The sequence below is a fragment of the Curcuma longa genome, chromosome 6 (assembly GCF_044706935.1).
Source record: "Curcuma longa cultivar G26 ecotype Majalengka, Jawa Barat chromosome 6, ITB_CL_G26_1.1, whole genome shotgun sequence".
Lineage (NCBI taxonomy): Eukaryota > Viridiplantae > Streptophyta > Magnoliopsida > Zingiberales > Zingiberaceae > Curcuma > Curcuma longa.
In genome coordinates, this window is record NC_133866.1 from 2,617,197 (window position 1) to 2,644,260 (window position 27,064).

The 27,064-nt window shown below is 37.3% G+C and overlaps 2 protein-coding genes and 1 pseudogene across 2 annotated transcripts; 2 read left to right on the plus strand and 1 right to left on the minus strand.

The window, feature by feature from the left end:
- Window positions 1–30: 30 nt before the first annotated feature.
- LOC141830951 (uncharacterized) lies at window positions 31–2,590 on the minus strand. The gene is made up of 5 exons (XM_074718403.1): window positions 2,331–2,590; window positions 2,049–2,250; window positions 1,394–1,462; window positions 1,051–1,183; window positions 31–969 (listed from the first exon to the last, which is right to left on the minus strand). The coding sequence occupies exons 1-5, from the start codon at window positions 2,551–2,553 to the stop codon at window positions 313–315; spliced, it is 1,284 nt and encodes a 427-aa protein (XP_074574504.1). The 5' UTR covers window positions 2,554–2,590; the 3' UTR covers window positions 31–312.
- Window positions 2,591–3,247: 657 nt separating this feature from the next.
- Window positions 3,248–4,536, plus strand: LOC141831199 (uncharacterized; annotated as a pseudogene).
- A 20,064-nt stretch (window positions 4,537–24,600) lies between these two features.
- Window positions 24,601–26,100, plus strand: LOC141831111 (uncharacterized). The gene is made up of 2 exons (XM_074718540.1): window positions 24,601–24,895; window positions 25,934–26,100. The coding sequence occupies exons 1-2, from the start codon at window positions 24,601–24,603 to the stop codon at window positions 26,098–26,100; spliced, it is 462 nt and encodes a 153-aa protein (XP_074574641.1).
- Window positions 26,101–27,064: the final 964 nt, after the last annotated feature.

Here is a 27,064-nt window from a genome sequence, read left to right on the forward strand (position 1 = left end):
TACAATCCACTTACCATGACAAATTCATGACACAGCCTAAATCAAGATATGAATTCAGCTTTAAAAAATAAGTTCAACAAATGGTTGACTTAGACAAGCTACTCATCTCTACAATCATACAACACCAAAGCAAAAAAGAATTCAAAATGAAGTCTTTAGAATGACAAAACCATGCATCTCTCTTCTGGATGATGATGTATGAAGACAAACTGAGACCAAAATCTGAGTGTACAAATGACAGTCAGACAATCTTCTTTTCTCAAGGTACAATTGATGCGCTAACAAAGTAATGAACTTCTATGATGATTTTCGTTAACCTGAGATTTCGCCTTCCTCTAAATCTTCAGCTTCGAAGAGATCATCAACAAAACTGAGGAAATCGTTACTTGTTTCTTCATCCTCTCCACTAAACTGAGCGTCGAAGCATAGAAAATCATCGGGATTTAGTTCCCCTATTAGGTCTGAACAAGCATCTTTGACTTCTTGCTCAAAATCAAATTTATCCTCCTCCAAACATCTGTTTGATGGTAGACCAGCCAAATGGGCGTTAGTGTCTTTGGTAGGAACTTCATGCTTCTCGCTAGGAAAAGGTTCTAAACTTTGGGCTACCAAGGCTGGCATATATTTATCTCCATTTGCAGATGCATTGCTACTTCTATCAATCTGAGTAGAATTGCAAGACTCATAAGTTTTGCAATGCATAAGATCCACGACTACCGTGTCTGAAGGCAGCTCACCTTCTTCGATTTCCTCTTCCCTAAAGGCAACACCCTTGGGGCTTGAGAGACAATTGGCAGAATCTGACTTTTCGTCTTTCTTTATAGATGACTTTGTCTTCTCCACCTCAAAATCATAACAATGAGAAGGAAGAAAAACATGTATCACCGGGAACTCAACAACCATGGTGTTCTGCAATTGTTGGCCGATAGGAGCCCTTATGTTCAATTGACAGTAAGGTGACTTGGTCCCCTGTCAAAATGTCGAGAAATAAGTAAATAGAGAAGATGTTAGATGTAACTTAGAAATTACCACTATTGATTACAATAGAACCTTAGCATTCTTTCGAATGAAAAGCTTCAAGTCATCCAAATTTATGCTGCGAAATGATTTCAGTTGATCACTCCATGGACTAGGTGCTAAATGTTTCTCAAGAATAGTGGACAAATTCACACGTTCATCAACACTGAAAAGAAGCATTAAATTTCAGTTTCTAAATTACAAGTACGACAAAACTAAAGGATAAGTCTCCAAGTGCAGCAATCATTCAAAATTATCTGAAAAGCAATAATTTGCACATATAACAACTAGGATATGTAGTAAATCAAACATCTTTTCATGAACAAGAACAACTACTGTGCCCAGCAATTATAGTATATGCATGTTAGAAACTTACTCATGGTCCATTAAGATAACATCTGTTGAATGAAACCTCCACTCCACAGTCCAATATATACAATCGTTCCTACCATAACAAGAAATTCATATATTAAGGCGGTAATTCAATAAACAGCAGCGATAGCCACTAACATATTATTCACTGAGACAAGAATTGAGAATCAAAATGCAAATATGGCAATCTAATTGTAGTTCCAAATAGGAGATAATTATTTGCACTGTAATTCAAACCTTGGGTGGTGTTTATATTTTATAGGAGAAGAAATTAAGAGAAACAAGAAAAAATCCATTGGTGGAAGTATTTAAACAACAGAAGCATAATCAAATTCAAAGATGAGATTTCAACATCTAATGCCTTTCTCTTTAGATTTTCACTCCAAAATTATAAGCAAGGAAAAAGATCTATATCAGTTCAAAATTTTGCTAAGATATATCAAAAGTTTCCGAAATCAAGATTGAACTGCACGTTAGTTGTTTCTCGTGCAATAACTCATGCGTGCTTAACATGAAACAGAAAACAAAATAAACAAGAAAAAAAACAGAAAAAGGATAAATTTGGTTTTCAGATAAAAGCTCGAAACCATTCTACTGTCAATCTGACCACTACTTTTCTAAGAAAAGATTACAACTTTGAATGCATATAATCTGCCAACCTCCGGTCGTAGCGAGACTGGTTTTTCTGTCTCATAGACATGCCCTGTGGAAGAACCAAAAGACGAGTCCTCCGGCGTTTAGCAGCATTCCGGAGCATATGCAGCCTCATCGGAAGCCGAAACCTGATATTGCTGCCGAACCCAGTAATCGTCCGATGAGCCGATTCCACCAGCCTCTTCGTCTCCTCTAACATGTCGTAATCTTTGCTCATCCAAAAGGCAAAAGAAGCGAGTTAGCGATCAAGGCAACGCCTTGACGAAACCCAGTGAAGAGATACTAACCAGATAGGAGGATACTGTCGTCGAACTGCGCAAGGGGGACGAATTCGGTCCGCTTCCGCTTTCCGGTACAGCTGGTGCGCTCCTTGTGGGATTTGACGCAGGGTAAGCTGCAGGTGAGGAGAGAGCAACCGGGGCAGCGGTACTTCCATGGATTTGTGCCGCACTCGTCGCAAAGAGAGGGCTTCTTCGTGCTGGAGTTCGAAGGGGAGTCGGACTCGGCCATGGCCGATACTCGACAGAAGGGAGAAGGTTTAGGACATCGGCGATCGACAGCCGAGTGAAGGGTTTTTATTGGTGAGGCAAGTGGCGGCGCTGGAACCCTTAATTTTATTTTTTGGAAATATTTGATTTAGCACCCTAAAGTTTACATATTTATTTTTCGAAAATACCTTTGCCTCACAATTTTTAAACTAAAATTATTTTATCTCAACTATTAATCCCGTTAATTCACTTAATAGGAAAATAAATTGACATTTTCTAACTCAAATAAAAATACATTTTCTTTAATATTAAAAAAAAAGGTGGATTCTGGTAGGACATCCAGGTTGTGACTCAGGCACCTGCGATTTAATCCTCAACTACGGCGTATTTGTAGAAATTTTTCTTCCAAATGAGGAGGGCAATCAAGGCTACGTGCACTTCCCAATTTACCCTCGTGGCAGATAGGAAATTTTCATGGGGCCGCGGTAGAACATCCGATTTACCCTGATGGCCCATCAGATGGGAAACTTTCATGAGATTGGGCCGATGCTGGGTCGGTCACTCCCAGAGATAGTCTGAGCTGGCCGTGCACTTTTCGATTTATCCTGATGGCCCATCGAATGGGAAACTTTCATAATACCGGATTGATCACCCCAGAAAATAGTCCATGGAACTAACGGGTGGGATTTATCATTTTTTTTTTTCAAAAAAGGTGTTATTTTTATTTTTTCCAATAAAATTAGTACGTTTAAAAAAAATCTTTGACATTTGAAAGACGCGTTGACTTTGGAAGATCTAGCGTTTGCGCTCGCCCTAAGCCCTAGCCTCCGCCGGCACCATTTCCCGGCGAAGAGATGGAGGACGAAGATTACGATTGCGGAAACACAGACCTTCTCTTCCTCTTCGATGGAGGAGGCGAAGGAGATACAGAACGAAATCGAGACGATGAAGTGCATGCAGACGACGAGGCTGCGGCATTAGGCGGCGAGGCGAGCGGCGAGGATGGCGAGCGTTGCTACCATCTGAGCTCCGTCCAATCTACGTTGGTCGTCCGCCAGCTCCGCTCACAGGGCCTCTCCTTCCAGCTCTGGCCCGCCGCCGCCTCCCTAGTGTCCCTCCTCGATCGCCGCCCCTCCGCGGTCCTCCTCCCCCTCGCTAATCCCTCCCCGATCCGCATCCTCGAGCTCGGATCCGGCACTGGCCTCGTCGGCATCGCCGCCGCTGCCATCCTCGGCGCCCGCGTCACCCTCACCGACCTGCCCCACGTCCTCCCCAACCTACGCTTCAACGCCGACGCCAACTCCCACGCCGTGGCTGCCCGAGGCGGTGCCATCGACGTGCGCCAGTTGCGGTGGGGGAGGACGAGGACTCGGCGGATTTTCTCCTCGACGGGAAGCCGGCGTTCGACGCCGTCCTAGCGTCGGACGTGGTCTACTACGAGCACCTGATCGACCCGCTGCTGCGCACCCTGCGGGCGTTGGTGAAGGGCGAGATTGCCTTCGTGATGGCGCACCTGAGGAGGTGGAAGAAGAGGGATGCCGTGTTCTTCCGCAAGGCCAGGAAGGTGTTCGACGTATTGTTGCTGCACACGGACCCGCCACTGCATGGAAAACGAGTCGGCGTCGCCATATACCGCTTCACTGAGAAGCCAACCATCAAAGACAACATTGCCAAATGAGCCAATATTTGGAAGCAAAATCACAAGGTCAGATTGAAAATTCTCTTCGAGTATTTTTTTTTTCCAGTATGTTTGTTTGGAATTGTGAATTAGTTGGAATATGTTAGAAACAAGAGAAAGACGGCAGATTTGTGAGGATCCATGGTTTCTGAGGAAGAAAAAAGGGATTTTGTTTTGATTGCCGACTACCAAATCCTTAGTTGCTAATGGTTTTTTCTTCCATCAAACATTGTTGGTAGCTGATTGTTTGATTCCACCACCAAACCTGGTGGCTGATTGCCCACTTCAGCTACCTTCAACTACCAAATCTCTATGTTGGACTAAACATTGCACTGTATCTTTTAGGCCACCACGAAAAGCAGTTTCAGCCGACTCTGTTATCAATTTCATACCCGTTCATTGTTTCACTACCAAATGGATTGGCGAAGTAATTTTGAACAAGGTTAATGGTATTTGTAGAATGTAAAGAACGGTTTGTATCTTCATCTGGAAGATGATAATCGCAAAAGAAGTTGAATAGGATTTGGCAAAAGTGCTTCCTTTCCTCAAGAGGAGCAAGTTTGCCTTAGCATCCTTAGAAGAATTCCTAGCAAACTACTTCCTGGCTGGATCTTCTAGTATTCATATCTAGGATGATCCTTGGATCGAGAGTATCCCATTAAGCTTGAGGTCTGCATTTTGCATGTAGAGTGGACGAAGATGTGCTGAGACAAATTTTGTGGAGAATACTGATGTATTCATTGGGTCTAGATAATTGAATCTGGAAGGTGGATAGGCATGAGAATCTCTCAGCTAGAAAGTCTTTATAATTTTCAAGATAAGAAAGTAGACAATTGATTAGTTGCAGATTGCGATACAATCTCAAAAACTCTAGTTTTCGTAAGAGTCAAGATCTTCTTGTGGAAGCTAGGCTAGGGTAATTTTTCTACTTAAAAGTAGGTGCAATAACTCAATTGTCCTGTCTGCAACAATGATTATGGTGATGCAAAAGATATCATGTTTGATTGTGTCTTTGATAAGGAATTCTGGATAATGTTAGTTTGTTTGATGAAGCGACAAACAGAAAGCATGACAACAAATTGTTACTGTGGGCTTTTAGCAAATTATGTTTGGATGATATGGAGATTGTTGTAATGAGTCAAAACATGAGGGGCAAGTACAATAGATAATGACAACGGTGAAGGTTATTATGGATGATTTAAACTATAACGTTGGGGCTTGTTTACTTGAGGGAAATGGAAAAGAAGAAAAAACTTTTGTTTTCTCAATTTTAGTTCAATCCAGAAGTGGACGGAAGAGTTAGAAACAATTAAACTCTTGGAAGCAGCAAGATCAAAGGTCCTTTTGACATGTTCTCTCATATTTCCTTCTTTCCTCTCTAGTAGACAAAATAAGGGAAAGTTTTCTCCTCCCTCTTATGTCGCCTCCTTTACGATTCCTCTCCTCAAGTAGACATGCCCAGTTCTTGGAACTAAAAAAAAGTAAAAAGTTTTAACTCTTATCCTTGCTGGTGCATGTTTACTGTGTTGTGATTCTTCCTCAAAGTTAGCCAGTGAAAGAGGATCAGCACCTTATGCTCCTCACCTATGTCTGCTAACTTTGGACAGCCAAAAAAGGGTCTAAAATGAACCAAAGATGTCTGTCTAAAGAAGCATTCAATAACTTCAGATTCATTTTTTTCCCCTTCAATCTGTTGGATTGGCTTATTGCTACATATTTTGAATTTAATAGCATTGCATTGTTCTACCTCTATATCTTCTCAAAGTCATCATGTAGTCATATTGATTTCCTAAATTTATTTTTTAGCTATTCTTTTTACGCAAGTCTTACTTCTTTAGCATCAGATATTAGAATGAGCAGTTCAGATGGCATGTAAAGTAGCTTAAATGAAAACAATATCCTGTTTCAGTCAAGATAATTCAAAACTACTTTATGCTAATCACTTTGCACAGAGGCTACTTTAGCAAATGCTGCTTTAGTTGTGTTGCTAAAAAAATTGTGTACAAGAATAGATCTGTTCACTTTCATCCCTGGTTAGAGTAACAATCAATATGTCATTGAAAGATGAACAGGAAGACTAGATAATTGATGTACAATCCTAGTCAATAAGCAATGAGTAGTTAGTTGTCTAGTTGTTGCCATTTTGTACTTCTGTGAAACTAGATTTTATAGGGAAGAGAACTAACTTCTGATACATGTTTAAGGGTAAGTGATGGAACCGATCCATGAGAATCGAAGTGGAAGAAGAAAGAAAACAAACAAGTCACCCAGATTTGCACTAACATAATTGAAATGGAGAAGAACCATGGAAACAAACAGAAGAAGAGATGGATGGAATGAGAACTTGATTTGATCAAATCAAGCACTCTTATGAGGCTGTCGACTCTTTCTCCTCCTCTTCCTCGGTTCATCCTTCTTGGCAGCAGCCGAGGAGGAAGAAACCTCTACTTTCTTCTGCTCTTGTTCTTCTTTCTTTTTCGTTTTCTTTTTCTTCCTCCTCCTCTTATTGGATTCTTCTGCACTTTCTTCTTCTTCTTCTTCCTCCTCGTCATCATGCTCTTCCTTCACAGCTTCTTCTTCTTCATCAACATCTTCTCCTGTGATCGCTTTGCGAGGTCTGCCTCTCTTTCGAGATGACTCCTCCCCTGCCATTTCCTTCTTACCTTTCTTCTTGCCCATGCCAGCAATTCAAGAATTCATTCACAAATCGAACATATACCTGAAATCAAATCAAGTGTCTAAAACCCAACAACAACAACAACAACACAAAACAATGACGAGATCTTCAAACCTTCAGGCTGCTTTCTTCTTTCTCTAGCTCACAACTTTACATCAACCACAACATTGATTTATATAAAAAGAGACCATGGCGAGGCAAATGTGGTCAAATAATGAAAAAAGGGAGACTTAAAAAGACAGTGGGGTCTCTCCATGTATTATATGTACAAACAGTAGATTGCTGAGGTTGCAGAGTCAAGTGGCATGGCAGAGGTTGCCACTTCAAAGGTTGAAACAGAAGAGGGTGAGTTTTTAATGTGCCAAAGGCAGGGGCTCACCTAGAGGAACCACATAGAAGGACCACATCACCTAACAGTTGGACGCGAGAAAAATTAGGACGAAGAGAGTCATCACTTGGCACGAGAAGAAAAATTTAGGACGAAGAGAGCCCCTCTGCCATGTAATTTCGCGTAAAGGCCTTCTTCAAGCTAGTTTAAAACCTCACAAAACCCCTCGACCATGAACAATTGAAGAATTGGCACTTCTACACAATCATTCTCTAATGAATTCTACATCCACATCCCTCCTTTTCTTTGGTGATTGGATTAGCAACTCGTGGGATGCTTCGGCAATCATCGTTCAAACTTTTCTTTCCGATTCGACCTCGGTTTAGTAGAAGGATGACTAAATGGAGTTGCTTAAAGTAGGAATGAGTTGGTGGATAAGCTTTGTATCTCTTTGGCTTCATTTCTACTCCACAAGGATTGATGGAAGAAGGGGGGAAATTAGGAAGGGGAAAGTGTGTGACAATCATAATGAATAGAACATGGAATCCAGGTCGAGGCCTAGATTTATGGGAGGGGCTTGAGATGATGTGGTCAAAGATCTTCGTTGGATTTTTGCGCCGTCCATTTCCTCCTCCCTCCCACTTGCTCTCATTTTGTCTCCCTACCACTGTCCTCTTCACCATCAACTCCTATAGCAACTAGGGTTTGATCAGCAACTAGGGTTTGATCTTTGATGGGGTCGGTCATTCAATAACCTAGACGAATACCAGGGCGATTGAAAGTAGGCGCCAACGCATCGTATTGGATAACCAAGTTGTGGGACCCAAGGTCGGGCCCGAGTGATCAACCTATTGAATCAAATCAAAGTGGAGGGACCTTAAGTCAGATCAAAGTTGGATCCTATTCCAAAAAAAAAAAAACAAAGGTGATAATCTTCACCCTAGGGTTTCTCTGGGACCGTCCAATACGATATGGAAGAGAGGTAAATTACGAGAATTTCGTTCAACACAGTAGTAGCCTTTTGCATGGAGTCGGGTGACCCGTGAGGCATTTCACATGATCTATTGAATCAAAGTTGGATCATACGGGGGATTGAAGGTGGCATCACTGTAAATTTAGACGTCAACACATTAAATTGAAAGTCGAACCCTATAGATTGATCCATTGAATCGTATCCAAAGTCGGATCCAAGGGGAATTGAAGGTGGTCCCACCTTAATCTAGACACGAGGGATTGAAGTTGGCTCCACTTCTAATCTAGACATCAATACCAAATTAGCTCTCACAGTGTAGTCGAGTTGGTACTCAGATGATAGATTTATAACAATTGAACAATATTTAAATTTTTACGGACATCATCACCTTTCACCACAATCAATACCTCAAATTGGATCCAATTTTGGAGTCATAACAACAATTTAAAATCGTTGTATATTTTCGTTGTCTTTGAGAGGTTGATTGGAGACAACGACAACAGTTTTTGGAGGATACAACAACGGTTTTAAAACTGTTGTCTATGTCCGCCTACAACAACGATTTTTGAAGACTACGACAACAGTTTGAAAACCGTTGTCTATTTACAGTTTCAACAACGGTTTTGGAAGCTATAACAACAATTTAAAATCGATGTCTATTCGCGCTTTCAACAACGGTTTTGAAAGCTATAATAACAATTTAAAACCGTTGATTGGAGACTACGACAACGGTTTTTGAGGAAACAACAACGGTTTTAAAATCGTTGTCTATGTCCGCTATTTTGGATGATAACAACGGTTTTTGAAGACTACGACAATGGTTTGAAAACCGTTGTCTATGTGTGACGACAACAACGGTTTTGAAGCTACAACAACGGTTTTAAAACTGTTGTATATTTTTATTTTTTTCATTCCCTCATTTATGTTTTATAAAATTATTTTAATTAAATGTTTTATAAATATTTACATTAATAAATAAATAAATAAATAATATAAGTTTATTATATTAATTCATTATGTTAATTATACGTTATACGTTAATTAATAATCATACGTTTTATTACAAATAAATAATATAAATCATTTATGTTTTACAAATTAATAAATAAATAAATAATTCATTATAAATTTTATTACATTAATTATACGTTTTACGTTAATTATATTTACATTATTTTAATTCATTGTTACTTACATTTAATTAACCCTAACACATCCGTCTCCTACCCCTTCCGCACCGTAGCCGTCCGTACCGCTCTGCTCCTTCTCCCGCCGCGCAACCTTCCGCACCGCTCTACTCCTTTTTCCGCACCGCACCGCAGCACCACTCTGCTCCTTCCGCACCGCAGCCTTCCGCACCGCAGCACCGCTCTGCTCAAAAGGTCCGACGAAGAGAAGCAGACGGCTCCGAAGATAAGCAGACTGCTTCACCACCGCCGCCTTTCCTTCCCTCATCACAACAACAAACTTCTTCCCTCATCACGCCGCCTCCTCTGCTTCCAAGCATTCGGCAGAACTGGCTTCACCACCACTTCCAGTATTTACCTTTTTTTTTTTTGCTTAAGAAGTATGAGGCATTAGTTTCATATTCCATTTGATAAGGATGATTTGAACGATTTGGAGTCATCTCCTTCACTCTGGTTGCTGCAACTGTCACTTTGGTGAGCTATGTTGCTTAACTAATGACATTTTTATGAAGGCTCTTGGTTAAGTAAGTATTCTATTGCTTTCCATTTTCAGTTCCAGACTCTTGGTTAAGTTCACCACCCAATCTTTTATAATATGGATTTAATCCTAATTCACAATGCTATTTGTGGCAATACATTGTTCTGGATCAATGTGCAGATGAGCAGTCATGTGCTAAGGATCAGGGAATCAGAAACGACATAGTAGTATAATAGATCATGATGATTCTGATATATGTGCATTTGAAAGGTAAGCCCACTCTTGGATTTCCAAGCTGGCTCATGATATACAACAGAGTTAGTGAACTTGAATTTTATGCCTCTTTAGCATTTGGGGTTTTCAATGTGTTCCTTGTCTTAGCTTTATGGAAAGAGTCTTAGTTGGAAATTGGAAGAAAAAGTCGGAGCAAGATTATGGAATCTTTTCTGCTCTTAGAGAATATAATATTCATAGGAGATGCTAGTGAGTAGTGTATTCTAGTGGTGAAGATTATACTTTAAAGTTGTTGAAGGTAGAAAAATTAAGTCAAGGTTTGGACAGATATCTAGATCTAAGCTTGTTTAAATTATAACTCATTTTCATTCAATGAATTTGTAAAATGTTCTACCAAAGATCAACAAGTCTCAGTAATATTGGGTGTTAATATTTCATCTTTTTCTCTTCTCGATTTGTGAGATTTTAATATCTTCAATGTTCTAATCGTTTTTCAGGAAGGTTTTGCATTTGCCCATTGCACAACCTGCAAGGCTCCTTACCATTTGAGGGTGTGTGATCATGCCAACAGGAGATGGAGAATCTTCAAGTTTCAGTTCTTTGTTACCAGGGATGTAGTTCTAATTTTTGCAGTTGTTCAACTTGTAAGTTTTATAATCCATTTAAAAATTCAATACCTCTCTTGTCACTAATGCATATCTTGTCTGTATTTTTAACAGATAATATCTTTGTTGGCATATCTTGTCTATTTGATTGATAGTTGTGCAAAGTTTTGGTTGCGATTGACTTGGGGTTTTGATGGAGAAATAAGCTTCTACTATCTATGTGGTACAGAGCTATACTTTAAGAGTGCTTAACGGTTTTATTTGTTCATTCAACTAGAATTATGCTGATGTCTCTCTATTTTATGCCATGTCATTTGTCAGTTTACATCCCCATATCTCATTTTATATCTGCTTATCTTCTATATATTCTTTTGGAAATAATCAAGTTTTTGTATCTTGCTTCTTGTTATCCATGACTTAAAGACTGTATTATGCATCCAGCTTCTTGTTAAATCTGTCTCTTTTGCTGCCAACCAAGGTTTAGTTCCTTTTCAAGATATCTATTTTCTTTTGATCTTACTATTATACATATGTTTTTATGCAAATCTTTCAAGATATATATATGTTCTTGTTCTGCATCTGGACAATTAGCACGAGATATAGACCAATTCTCTTTAAACAAGCCAGTGGTGTTATCCATGACTTAAAAAACCATTGAAACGCCTACTAGATTCTTATTTCTATTACTTTTTTAAGGAACTGATTTTTCTAGCCTTATCAGTTAATGAGAATGTACCTAATATTATGTGTTTCCATTGCAGTGCTGTAAAAAACACAGTTATGATGATTCAGATGAGGACGAAGAGGATGATGATGAACAAGATGGCGAAGACCAGGAAGAGGACGATGGGGCTGAAGGTGATCCTTCTGAGGATGAAAACGCTGAGGGAATGTGTAATATGTTGCAAGAAGAATATTTGTGTTAGTTACTTTTGGTTATTTGTAAATATTGAGGTGATTAAATATATTGGTGCTTTTCTATTTGTGATTTGTTTGGTGAATTTATAATATTATGATAATTTTGTATTCTTGCTTGATCATAATTGACAAACAACATAAAAAAATAAGTGTTATTACAACAGTTTTAAATTCAATGACATCGGTTTGGAAGCGTTGTCGTTAAGTGATATTACATCGGTCGAAAACCGTTGTTAAAATTGATGTTAAACATATATTACATCGGTTTTACACCGTTGCAAAACCGATGTCGTTGTGATATTACATCGGTCGAAAACCGTTGTTAAAATTGATGTTAAACATATATTACATCGGTTTTACACCGTTGCAAAACCGATGTCGTTGAGTGATATTACATCGGTTTTACATCGGTTACAAACCGATGTCGTTGAGTTGTATTACATCGGTTACAAACCGATGTCTAAAATGTCAGACCTTTTACAACGCCTTCATAGACATCAGTCGATTTTCTCATAGACATCGGTTTTCCACCGATGAAAGTCTAATGACTGTTTTTGTTGTAGTGAGGGCGAGTGGAGGTTGATAGTCTGCTTTTGAGTACCGTTTCCCAGCCAGCCGGTTTACCTTTTAAAGAAAAATTGACAATTGACATTATTTACCAGAAATTGAAAGAAATCGAAGAAGGAAGACATGGAACATAAGATTGGAACAGAAGTATTTCTGTCCAAACATAAATAGAACAAGAGAATGGAACTACGAAGAAGAGTCGGCCGACGAAGGCACGGGGGCGCCTTTTTCTCGCGGGGAATGGACGCCGACGGCTCGCAGAGATTGTGTGGCGGCGGCGCAGCGTCTAGTACGGGCTAGGGAAGGTAGGGACCTTCGAAGATGAGTCTGTTGACGAATCCAGGGGGCGGCGCCTTCTCGCGCCAAATGGACACCGACGGCTCGCCGAGATTGTGTGGCGGCGGCGTCTTCTCGTGGCGTCTGGTACCGGCTAGGGAAGGTAGGGATCCAATCGCGATTTTCGCCCAACGCCCTGGAGCTAATGAAGATTCAGCCGCACGATTTTGGATTTTGGGATTTTGGAAAACGCGGGATGAAAGTTTGTTTATTGCTAGCGCCACGCTGTCCACGGAGATGCACAGTGAAACTTCTCGCCACGTCAGATGTCGCGGACGGCTCGCGCAAAACAGTTGGCGTCTTCTCGTGGCGTCTGGTACCGGCTAGGGAAGGTAGGGATCCAATTGCGATTTTCGCCCGACGCCCTGGAGCTAATGAAGATTCAGCCGCGCGATTTGGATTTTGGGATTTTGGAAAACGCGGGATGAAATTTTGTTTATTGCTAGCGCCACGCTGTCCACGGAGATGCACAGTGAAACTTCTCGCCACGTCAGATGTCGCGGACGGCTCGCGCAAAACAGTTGCGCAGTATATCATATCTGTATATATATATATATATATAGATTTGATATACTGCGCGACAAAAAAAAACGCGATCCCGTGCGCGATCGATCCACGCCGTCCACGCCCGATCGCGATCAACCGCAGCTGTTCAAAAATCGCGATTGCACAGTGTTTCTCCTCGGACGTTCGCCGCTTTCCGGCGTCCGTTTATCGCCGTCCGACCACCGATGGCCGCCGGACCGGACCCGTTGGAACCGCAACTCACCGGCGGTCCGGCGGGTGCCGGAGTCCGGTCTCGATTCGGCCGGAATTCGGCCAGATTCCGGCCGAATCGGGGCCGGACTCCGGCGAAATCGGCCACCAGCGCGTCTGCTGTGTTTCGGCCGGAATCCGGTGCCGATGTGTGCGCCGTCGAGTCGCGCTTCCAACGAGCCCGGGATGGTGGCCAGCGGCGACCGGACGACGAAGAACGACGGCGATGAACGCGGGGAGGTCGGGCGGTCGCGTACGGGAGTCGGGTTTTTTCGTCGCGCGGGATATCAGATATATATATATATATATATATATATATATATATATATATATATATATATATATATATATGAGTTCGTCTACGCTGAGCACCCATTCCTACGCACCCGTGAGCACCGACCGCCGACCTCCACGCGCTTCCGCCGTCCGTTCATCGCCGTCCGACCACCGATCACTGCCGGACCGGACCCGTTGGAACCGCAACTCGCCGGCGCACATTCCGGCATCGAATTCCGGCCGGATTGGGCCGAAACCCGGCCGGAATTCCGGCCGAAACAAGGCAACAGTGCCTGGCGCCACTGTCGGCCGGCATTCGGCCGGATTCCGGCCAAATCACGGCCGGAGACCGGCCGCGGTCGACGCGCCGGCGCCGGGCGCGTCGACCGCGGCCGGTCTCCGGCCGTGATTTGGCCGGAATCCGGCCGATTTCGACCGGAATCGGACAACAGTGTCTGTTGGCCGATTCCGGCCGAAATCCGGCCGGATTCCGGCCAAATCGCGGCCGGAATCCAGCCACCGCCGGACCGCCGGCGAGTTGCGGTTCCAACGGGCCCGGTCCAGCGGCCGACGGTGGTCGGACGGCGATGAACGGGCGGCGAGAAGCGGCGGAGGTCCGAGGAGAAACACTGTGCAAGGGACGGCTGAGATTGAACGCGCGATCGGATGAACGGTCGGGATTCCGGTGCTCACGGGTGCTCAGGACGACGGTGCTCAGGATAGCCGTTTCGATATATATATATATATATATATATATATATATATATATATATATATATATATATATTCTCGTCGTCCATCTTTTATTTTGTCTTTAAACTTTTCAATTTTAGACTCAAGTTCTCAAATGTTATTTGCACATTTGTTTTGATCATGCAAATTGATTCAATTGTGCCATTTACTTTGTCTATTGACATTCCTAACTCATTTGATCTACTAGACACTTTTTTGTTTATTAGTTTTATTTAGCCTAGTGATTAACATGGACCAACAGCCTTCTCACTTGATGTGTTCAACCTACCCGTTTGGATTGATTGACTTAGTTAGGTCATCAAACCTACTCGATATAAATTAAATTGATCGATTCACCTAGTATGTTACATTCATTAGTTCATCAAATTAGCTCCTGAAGACTTTAGTGCAATGGTTCGACACTCCAACGGTTAATTAAGCATTTTAGATTTGATTCTCAATTACTACGCGTTGTGAGTATTTTTCTTCACTGAGAATGTGAGATGACAAATCTAAGAGGTTAGTCGATTTTGGATGGACAATCATGAGCAACTTCCTAATTTATTTGGTGGGAAAAAACTCAACAACTTCTTAGAGTTTTTTTTTTCAACAAAAAGTAGAGTATGTCATTTCAGTGGTCCTACGACCATTTATGAGGAGGTAAATTGAAAAGTTGTATTTGACTATTACAAGAAGGACATTACCGCAGCTTCGTCAAAATTCAATCTTTATCTATTTTAGTAAATTTAATTCATAATAATTAATTCAATTATATCTCAAAGATCCAGCTTAAATCACTTGATCAGATTAAAAGAATCCAGCTTAGCTAAGCTAGGCCCACGAGACGGAAGGTACATTGACCGCCCGCAGACTCACAGACTGCAAGTCGGAATGGTCCCCGGGCTCGTGCGATCAGCATGCGAGCACTACCCTCAGTCACGTGGCAGGTACCCAGATTTGCTGCTCCGCCAGCCGACAGCCACAACTGTCTGCAGTGCTGTCGTCGCATAATTCAAATAGCTACCTTTGTATTATTAAAATTCAAAGTTCCGTACTTTTCCCCCTACCAACTTATCAGTGTTTTTATAATTTAAGTTTTATAGCAATAAGTTATTAACTACTGAATTTTAATTTATAAATGACTTTAACTTTAAATTTTAATTGTGAGCAATTAATTAAGGTTATCTATATAATTTAGTATCTATATCAGCATTTTAAAATTTGATATATATTTCAATTATTTATTATAAACCTATTTCATTATATAATAGGAGTTAATATAATTACTAATTCGACAGTTAATGCTGTTTTTGGTAATACATGTTAGGCAATTGTCCTTATTATTATTTTTATAATCTCACTAACTTCCCTTTTCAATAATTAGCCATCTGATCTTTCTTTTTCTAAAATGTCTCTCAATTATTTCTGACGTACATTCAACAAATCGACTCTACAGGAAAAAGAAATATTAAAAATAACATATATCTAAAATAGAAATTATTGAGAGCATCCAACTTGATATTGGTAAATGTTATAACGTTCGATGTTACAATAATGAGTATTATAACACCGTTATATATTAATATTTAATTCTTTAAACGTAGTTAATATACATGTGGATGTATTTATTTATTTAATATAAAATAAAAATAAAAAAATAAATGGATGTGAATATGAGTTAATAAAAGGAAAATGTTAATATAATATATATGCGATATGTGGATCTTATTAGAAGTGATATATATTAACGTTTAAGTCAATACGGATGCCCTAAGAGAAACACACACTACAAAAATATCTTGAAATAGCAACGAAATTAACGACGAACTATAGTTCGATCGCTAAATTAGCGATCAGAATATTATTTTGATCGGTATATAGCGACGGACTTTAATGTGGTCACTATTTAGTAATCGAAATATGGTCCGATCGCTAAATTAATGACTGCAATATAGTTTGATAGTTAAATTAACGATTGAAATATTATATTAGTCGTTAATTTAGCGATTGAATTATAATTTGGTTGCTATATATATTTAGCCCTAAATCTCAAACATCGAATGACCAAACTATAGTTAGCGACCCAACCAAAGTTCAATCGTTAATATAGCGACTGAACTATGATTCAATCATTGTTTAGTGACTGAACTATGAGTCGATCGCTAAATCAATAATTGAACTTTAGTTTGGTTGCTAAACTTAACCTGAACTATATTTAGTGCTCGAACTTTGGTCTGGTCACTGACTTAGTGATCAAACATTGATTCGGTCACTAAAGTTTGCCCTAAAATCCCAAGACCCGACCCTGATGCATCCCTCCCCTCCCCCAACTCTAATTTCATGCCAAACCCCTCTGATCTCCAACATGATCTCCTCTCCGACCCTAGTAAGCATTCCTCTCCTCTCCCCTCTTGTCATTGCGTGGTCGGGCACAGGGTTGGCCATGGGACTGCCCGCGGGGCTGGTCGGGTGGGCGGTGACGGGGCCTACCTCAATATCAACCTAGGCCAATTGCGTGGTTGGTCGCAAGCTCGGCCTTGGTCAAACACGTGCATGGTTGCAAGCTCAGCCCTAGCCGGCCATAAGCTCGCCCTTAGTCAGGCGAGTGGTTGCCTGCGTGGACGTACGTGCATTCTTGGCTAGGAGGCTAGGTGCGCAAATAGTCTTTAGTCAAGTGGTGGACGACTATGAGCTCAGCCATGGCCTCAACACCTTGCTTGCGAGGTGGACCGATTGGAAGCTCAGTTAGGGGGCATAATGTGATGAACAAGAATTTTTTTTATATTTTTATATATAAGTAATTGATTAATAGATCTTTGTTTCATAATTAGCTCTAAGAGAATAAATGGTATATTAGAAATACATTCAGTTGATTCAAAGATTCAATCCACATCTCAATTATTTATATATGTAAATGTCACTTACAAGAAAATAAATTAACGAGAGATGTCTAATAGTGAAGAGCTAACAGAGTCTGACGATAAAGAATTAGAAACTGTTAATGTTAATTATTCAGATTATAATGATGATTAAATATTAAGGGTTGAAAACTATTATTATTATGGATATGCATACTTTTTACATATTGGATTGTATATGTATTAAAATATTATTTTACATATATAATCATGTCAGCTAGTGCACCAGTACACAGTGGTCAGATTATGTTGAGAATTGTTGGAGGTTGATATATACGTATTGATGTTATTAGAAATTCAAATTTATCTCTTCTTTTATATTTAAAAATGACACAATTTTTCATGCAATTTTATTTCCAATGGTTATAGTGTTGTTGCGTACATATTAAAAAATTTTAAAGAATGACAGTACGCTTCTAGTTCTACATGGAGGCATGTAGACCAAGATCTGAAAGAATTTTATTATTATAAATTTTTGATAAGTAATTTGAATATTATTGATACTGTCATAATGTTTTCGATAATATTGCAGAAAAAATATACATGGGAGACATACCATAAGGAAGAATTCAAAACAATATGGAATAATTATTGTCAGAAGTTGTACAAAGAAGAAAGAGAACAAATCCATCATATATGCCAAAAGAGATTTGGGATGCATGATAGAATATTTGGGCTATAAAAAAATAATTGCAAAATTCAACGAATGCTTAAAGCGATAGAAATGCTGAAGTCGGTAGTCCGAGCATGGAATCATTAAAGCATATGACTGGATCATGATATATTGCAAAACATGCAATAGATTTGGTGAGTTTGCAATAACTTTATTTAAAATTTTTATAATTGATAATATAGTTATTTTAATTATTTAAATATTTTGTCATTGTAAGCAAAACTTTACACAAACTCGGTACTTGTTGGGAGATATTTCACAATATCCACAAGAAAAAGGATAATACATTTGTGGATGTGAGATCAAAGGCTATAAATGTAAGAATATAAACGTTATTACCATCCACATTTTTAAACGACTACCTTTATTAATTATTTATTAATTTGACAAATTCAATAAAAGGATGTAACTAACTTTATTACCACATTATGGTGCTGATCTTTAAAAACTAACACCATAGTGTGTGATCAGAACCAACATTATGGTACTAGTTTATGAAGACCAACACTATAATCTATGCTAATTTTTCATTATTTATTAGATAATACTAATATATTTTTTATCAGGATAATGTGACTGATCGAGTTGCATAAGCGTCTCAGCCTATTATAGAGGGAAGGGACTTAGTGAGGTTATCGACTGAGAGTATAAATGATATATATTATAATATTATTGGTAGAAGTAAAAAGAACATCATCTACAACTTTGACTCTCATGCACGGGTTGCATATGATGATTGTTAATGCAATTGTGTCCATGAGCTATAGTTTTGGTAGAAGTAAAGTCCTTATCGATCAAAAAGTCAAATGTGAGGTAAATGAAGTCCAAGAAGGTCGATGATCAGATTCTTGGAAAGAGAAGAAAAATCAAGTGTATCATAGATCAAATACACGGGAGGTAATTTAGACGAATTCGATCGTTTAGAATAACCAAAAAACTCCCATTAGTCTATTGATCATGATATCCAGTTGACTAGAAGTGAATCATCAATCAACTGATACTGTTGTTCAGCCTTGATTCTACGTATCAGTCGACTGATTACCATATCAGTCGGATTGATTTGAAGATCGATTCGACTAATGAGGGATATTAGTCGACTGCTTTTGTTTCGAATGCAAACAGAAGAGGATCGATTTGATTGATAAGGGATATCAGTCAACTGGTTCTATTTCGGAAGCAAACAGAAGAGAATCTATTCGATTGATTCATTATATCAATCGACTGATTTTGTTTTGGAGGCAAACAAAGAGGATCGATTCGACTGATTCATTATATTAGTTGATTGATTCTGTTTTGAAAACAAATAGAAGAGAATCGATTCAATTGATTCATCATATCAATCGATTGATACTGTTTCAGAAGCAAACAGAAGAGAATCGATTTGACTAGTGACTCGATTATCCATATCAGTCGATTGGTATATAAATCGATTCGACTGATATTTGAAAATCGACAAAATCAAACATCATTTTAGAAGGTTTAAAAGTTGTTATTTGATTGCTGACCAAATCAGTTAACTTATTTGAGAAATCAGTCGACTAATCTTAAGAAAAGTTGAGCAGGTTTAAAGGGTGAAAGTTAGTCATTGTTTGGTAATGTTCATACCATTTTGCTCCAAGATTTCTTGCTCAAAGTGCTAAAGAAGTTATTTGATATTCAACTACATAACTTGAAGCAATCTCTAGAAGAAGAAGAAGCAAAACTCTCAAGATCATTGTAAAACTTCTCTTCTTCCTCTTTGTGTTGTCTATTTTTTTTTTCCAAACTATTGTAATCCTATTGTAAAAAGATTTGTTCACCTTCGAGGTTTGTCCAAGAAGGAGAAGATTTAGTGAAAGTGGTGAGCTTAGAGTGGATCCTTGGATTAGTTGCCTCAAGGAGGCGGATACCAAGTAAAATTATCCGAGTTAGTGTTGTGTGTGTGGTGTGGCTGGTTCGCTGAAAAGTTTCCGCTGCTCTAGTTCAAGACTAAACGATTTGAGCTATTCAACCCCTTCTAACTCACAAGGTCCTAACAATAGTATGATGACTCCTAGGGCCAGGGGTCGATCCAATTCTTCATCCACTAAAGTGCAAGAGTTGCGACTAGAAAATCAAGTATTGAGAGATCGAGTCACGACCTTGGAGCAGTCGAAGCAATCGATAGATGATCGGGCCAGGATGGCAGTAGAGCAGTCGAAGCGGTCGATGGATGATTTGGTCAGGACGACAATCAATTGGTGAATGCAAGAATTCTTTACTTGCTATTTAGTAACAAGTCCTTCTACTTTTCCAATGCCGCATGGTTTTGATTTACAAGAGACTAAGATTCAAACACTTTTGATAACTTAAAATTCTGAGGTGTGTTGACCTTCAAATTACTTTATTTATTTATCAATCATTAAACATTAAAATTGGTCCTATTAATCTTGATACAATATGCAATTCTAATTATATTATATATTTTTTCAGAAATAATATAGATATAACTTCAATACTTAAATCACTGTCGATAGTTATATATTCTTTTAAAACATGTTAAACTTATGATAGTGATTCAGTTTAACTTTGTGTATATTTATTAATAACCTATCATTTTCTATTGATGTAGGATTGGATGATGAAGCTATTTTATTTTTGAGGATGTTATGTTTGTGTCAATGATATGGTTTGTATCATAGATATAATTTGTATTAAAGTTTGAAAATGATTTGTATCGTGGATATTATTTTATGTATTGTTTGGATATTATTTGTGATATGTTTAGGGTTGTGCGGATGTTTGTATTTTATTGGTTTATCGTGTATTGTTTGTGATATGATTTATATATATTGTTTGGATATATTTTGATATAAATAGGTATACATTAGGAAAATAAGGTATGATGTTGAAAATTATAAAAGTCGTTAAATTAGCAACCAAATTGTAATTTCGATTGCTAATTTAGCAATCGAATTATAATATCGATCGCTAGGAACAAATTGTGTCGCTTTCTTTTGAATGAAAAAAAAAAATTCCATCTGCATATTAGTGACCGAACTTATAATTCGGTCGTTGATCATAACAATCAAAATTACTAGTTGGTTGTTAATTTTTACTATCAACATATATTTCGGTCACTATTTTTAACGACCATATTATATTCCGATTGTTATTATTAGCGACCGACATATAATTCTGTCGCTAATTAACAATCGAGTTTATAATTTAATAGCTAAATCAATTTGTGATGGAAAAATTTGCTATTTTATTTTTTCCGTTGCAAATAGATCATTAAATGGAACTAGCGATGGAATTATCCATGGCTAAATGTGAGTATTTTTTTTATGACATATACTAAAAGCATCTAATCTCGATTTATTATCAAGAGTGGAGAGGATCATAGTTTCATGAATTCAGTTTCAATAAATTATATAATTAACCAATAGTTGATTAATTATTAATTTATTACTCTCGTAATTATTTCATTATAAATTTGAGATTGAACTCTTAAATTCATAGAATAATTTTATAAAGAAACTGAGTAGTAGCTCATTGATATAATCATTATTTGAAACTTCAATCTTTCATACATGATTCACAATTGAAGCTACTGGTCAATCATATCTTTATTCCTTAAGTACTATTGATTCACTAGCAAACGATTAATTCACAATTTGATAAAAAATTAGAGCGCTCAAAATGTTCGATGTCATAACTCTAAAAGAATCAATTACTTTTATGGAAGTTATGAACTCTGTAATATATATTCCTAGTATAAATATTTCATCAGATGCCAACCATGAAGAGCAAAGTCCGACCTATAAAAAAAAACTCATCGATCCATAAGCAGAGTTTATCGTTACTTAGGATTAATATCGATTCTCATATGATTATCTAGTGATGTTGATTCGACTTTTCGTAGCGGAACTTAAACAAAGTTTCTAGAACAAACATTGATCATGCCTTATATAATCTTATTATATGCAACACCTCCAAATTAAAGTTTAACACATGATTAATTAAAGTTTAATCCGATAAGGTAATCACATACCCTTTAGCAAAAGATAAAATTCGTCATCCTAACGGCACCACACGGTCGGCCCCACTACCATCTATGATGAGGTAAATCAAGAAACTGTAATTGACTACGATGGAGAAGGACATTATCTTGGCTTCGTCGAGATTCGACTCTTGCACACTTCAATAAGTCTGCTCCGTCGTAACCAACTCAACTATGCATCGGAGGCCACATACTCTTCAATAAAAGGTGGAATCCGCCACCCCAACGGTCCCACACGGTCGGCCCCACGACCATATGTGAGGAGGTAAATCGAGAAGCTGCAGTTGGCCACGACGGAGGAGGGCATTGTCTCAGCAATTCGACCCTTGCCCACTTTAGCAACTCTACTCCGTTGTAATCAACTCAACTATGCCTACTTCAGCAACTCTGTTCCATCATAACCAACTCAACTATGCCCTAAGGCCCACATACTCTTCTGTAAAAGATTGAATCCGCCACCCCAGCGATCTCACGACCATATATGAGGAGGTAAATCGAGAAGTTGCAGTTGACCACGACGGAGGAGGGCATTGTCTCGGCTTCGCTGAGATTCAAACACTTGTTTATTTCTGTAACTCTGCTCCGTCGTAACCAATTCAGCTTCCGGAGCCCAGGTACTCAATGCTTATAAGTCTTGTTTGTGATTTCCCAATTAAAGACATTACTTTGATCTGATCACAAACTATATTTAGTATTTAAAATACATAATCTTAATACAAATGTATATAACCATTTATGTATTAAAATTATGATATCAGAGCAATTTTCAATAGATGTTCACTTTGCGCATCGTTAATATAAAAAAATTTATATTAATATAAACTCTTTGTAAAATATAAAAATATTCAGAATTTAAATGCCTATTTTTTTATTAATTCAGAAAAATATTACAATAATCTACTTTCTATAACACTACATCTAATAAAAAGAAGCCCGAGGAATTATATGATGAAATTGAGCGAAGAAGGTGACGGTAACTTACATAGTGTATCAATTATGGAGTGTCCGTCATAAAATGATATTTGAAGGTGTGTATACATCTTCTATTTGCATCATACATATGATTAAAGTGCAAGTGTATAAGAAATTATTTGTATTCTATCTTGATGTTCTGATGATATTTTAACAAAGGATATAGTAGGAGATGACACGAAATAGATATAACTAGCTGTAATGTAATGGTAACAAATCACGAGTTATCTTAAAGGTATTGATTTATAACAATACTGACTAAATTTGGTAAGATGCTTATTCCAATTTAATTAATGAATTTATATTTACTAATCTACCAATACCTAAATAATATCATAATATTTCTTAATCTAATGTCTTTTCATTTATACTTATATTATAACAATTATTTAGTTATAATTATATCAGTAATTTGAAAATTTTAGAAAAAAAAATCCAAAGACAATGTTGTTATCTGTAGCTATTGTAACGTGTAGTAATCATAGATATAACTGGAGCATATAGCTGCTAATTTGAGTTGGATTTGTCAGGTTGTTCTATCTCGTCAAACAATTTAAATTTTATCTATCTATTTTAAGATGAATTTAGATGGATTGATCCGTCTAAGCCCGCGATCCGCGTGGGTTGGCCCGCGGCGAGTTTGGATTGACTCGCGGATTGAAATTTTTTTTTATTTTAAAATTTAAAATTAAAATAGAAAACTTAATGGATTAGTGAGTTTGATCTGTCTAAATTATAACAATTATTTATCAAAATATTAATGATTTACAATAGATAAATCATTATCAAAATATTCTTTATCAATTTGATTAAAATTACTCAATTTGTTCAAAATCAGTAGGTCAAAATCACTTTAACATTATTATAACAATTATAGTCATAACTAATATAATAATATTAAAATATTTTTGATTAAATTAAAATAATTTTATTTTTTTTATTAAATTGATAAAAAATATTTTGATATAATATTACTCCATATATTACAATTTTAATAAATTAAAATAATTTTATTTTATATTTTGTAGATGAAAACATGATAAGATACCTTTTAATATATTTCTTTTGATTTATAATTTCACATTCTATTAAATGTAGAGGAAAGAAAAAACACAAGAAAAATTAAATATAAGTTTGAGTTTAAATGGTTAATCAATTATAAAGTTTAAATGGTTAATCAATTAAAAAAGTTAGTTTTAGGAATATGTATGTGCATCGTGTGGGTTAATAAATAGTTTTAAATCAATGTCAATCAACTATACGACGGTTGTGCGAAAATACAAAATAAAAAATATTATTATGCATATATTTGAAAATTCATTAACAAGTAATGACGATAGATTTAATAGTCATTATGATTTTGTTTTTCAGGTGTTAGATGGGCCTTGTGCTGCACTAGAAGGCCCATTAAGGGCCATCTTTGTTTCTTTAAGGTATGCCTTGATGGGCTCAACTATTTTCGAAGGCCTACACATTTCTGTCTCTGTTTTTGCCTTTCCCCATCGCGTGTCTCTCTCATTCGTCTCCATTTCCACCGCCGGCAGACTAACAGCCAGCAACCTTCTCCAGTTCCTTCCAAACCTTCTGAAAGAATATTTTCCCTATATGCGATATCCTCTGAATCATTCTCCAATATGCCATGCATATCCAATGCCATAAGACCGATCGACACCCGATGCTGGGGAGTAGGTGGAGCTGGCGGAGGCGGCACTGTCTGTCAATTCGTTGATTTAGATTTTGATGGAGGACCTTCACTTGGTACAGATTCAGAGCGGTGGAAGCGTGAAGGAGGAGGAGAGGGAAAGGAAGAAGGGGTCGGCTTACTCGTTGCTGCGGCAGATGGATTTAGAGAGCCGCTACGCCTCCTCCTCCGCGTCTTCTTCCAAAGTTGTTATCTTGGCCTGCGACGCCACGAGGGAGCACAACGAGGTCGAGATGCGCCTGACGGTGAACGCCATTCGCATGAGAGGCGACATCCTCTGCGGCCGAAACACCCTGATCGTCCTCGGCGTCCTCCACATGGTCACCAACCCCAGTGAGATTTCGTTCAAATTTCCCTCCGTTTGTTTTCTTCTTATGCCGCTTTGCAGCATCTTTCTACCTCTATTATTAGGGAAGATAGAAAAAATAGGGAAGAATTTAAGGAAAATATATTTACATGATCTTGTTTTCTTTGAGAGAAAATGAGTGACGGCTAGAAATTGGCTAAAATAGCATCCGATTTTATTCCCAACCGCCAGCACTGAGAAGAAAGTAACCTTTTTTCCTCCCTTCCCTAAATTCACCTACATACCCCTTCCCCTCCCTCAACTCTCACTCTCCTTTCTTTCAAAAGCTGCTTTGGTGTAGAAGTAGACTGGCATTGCATGGTATAAACATGGACTTTTTTGTTTTCCTCCCATTGCTTGGTATATACATGTAAACTGCAATTTCTACCACCACCGCCACTACTGCTCATAGTTAGCACCACTAGTATATTCTCCACTAGCGTCTCTGTTTACCATTGTTAATATGGCGCAGTTAACTATGCTCTACTCAATTTTTATGAGACAACTATGTAACATTGGTTAATTTTGGTAATGATAATATATTCACTTTGTCTTATAGTCATCATAAATTTTGGTGACCTATGTTCAAGCTTCTATGTGCTTTTGCTAACAAATCTGTTGTTGAATTAGCTCATGTTTCTCATGACTCAAGAATTTTCAGTTTAGACAAACATTCACTGTATCTGATTTCTGAAAAAAAAATCTAGGAAAATTGCTGTAATCAGTAGAATCAAATACTGATTGAATAATTGTTGATTGTATGAAATAATTGTGAATCATTGGCTTTATCATCTCCGAAGTCCAAACTACTTATCCATCATAAGTTTTGCTGGAATAATTGGTTCACATTGCGATATAATACCTATTATGCAACAAAGTGGAATGTATGAAAAATTACAACATGTTATTGTTATCTGATGTTTAAAATTTGATTTGATGGCCAATATAAGTACAGAAGAAGTGGAACTTGTAATTTTTCATGCTTTAGTGTGTATTATCTCATGATCATTTTATTCCTGGATCAGTGGGATATCAAACAAGAGCATGCACTGATTCATTTGGCGGGACAAGTTCTCGGGCTCTTCAAGAGGAAGTCTGGAGGAAGCTTGATAAATATGAAAGCATGCTTCAAGAAAGTGTTGAGAAATGCAAAAATGAAGCAGTAAGACTTTCCTTATCTGTTATGAGCTGATTTACTTTTATCTTTTTATTTATATGGCATTTGAGAAGATGAAGTTTCTGCGCTTCATTTATTTTCACATTCTAACTTTTCACTGTGATTGACTTTACATATTTATGCACTATTATTTCATTACCTACGAGTTCATAGATATGTCTTCATCTTTATATACTGGTACTAAATGAATTTACTAGCTAAGACATATCTTCATGCTGTATGTTATTGTTGTGCTAATTGATGGGAGCTTATATATCCTAAATTCATAGCTTCAAATGCAAAGATAAGCTTGAGGAAGTAAGGGCATGTTTGGTTCATGAAAAATTGAAAATACAATATAACACATATAACATAACATAAATATGATTTATGAGTACTATTGTATTACTAATTTATAATATAATAATATTATGATATTATAGGAATAGTATATCATTATATATTTAAAATAATTAAATATAGAAAATACAGGTCAAACTTAAATACAAAAATATTATAAACACTATATAAAATAATTTAATTGCATTGTATTATAATTTTATCTAAATTTTATTTAATATTACAATAATATAATTCTTTTACATAGCAAAATAAATTATATTCAATAATATTGTAATATAGGTAGTGTTTGTTTGTTTAAGTTTATAAAATACAGATAGATACATGAATAATATTATTTAATACTACAAAACCATAATAATTATATGTTTTTATTCAAAAATTTATATATTAAACTTTCTTGTTCTACATAAAATATAATATAATATGTAAAAATACTACAAAATAATATACTCTAATACAATTATATATTATCATATAATAGTAAATATACAATATGATAATTGCACTTACATTAAATAAAATTTATATTTATAACATTATATAAGATTTGTATATAATATTATAACTATATTATTAATACTTGTGGTGTCAAAACTGGCCTACCAAATTGGGAATAACTTGAGCCCAGTTAGCTTGT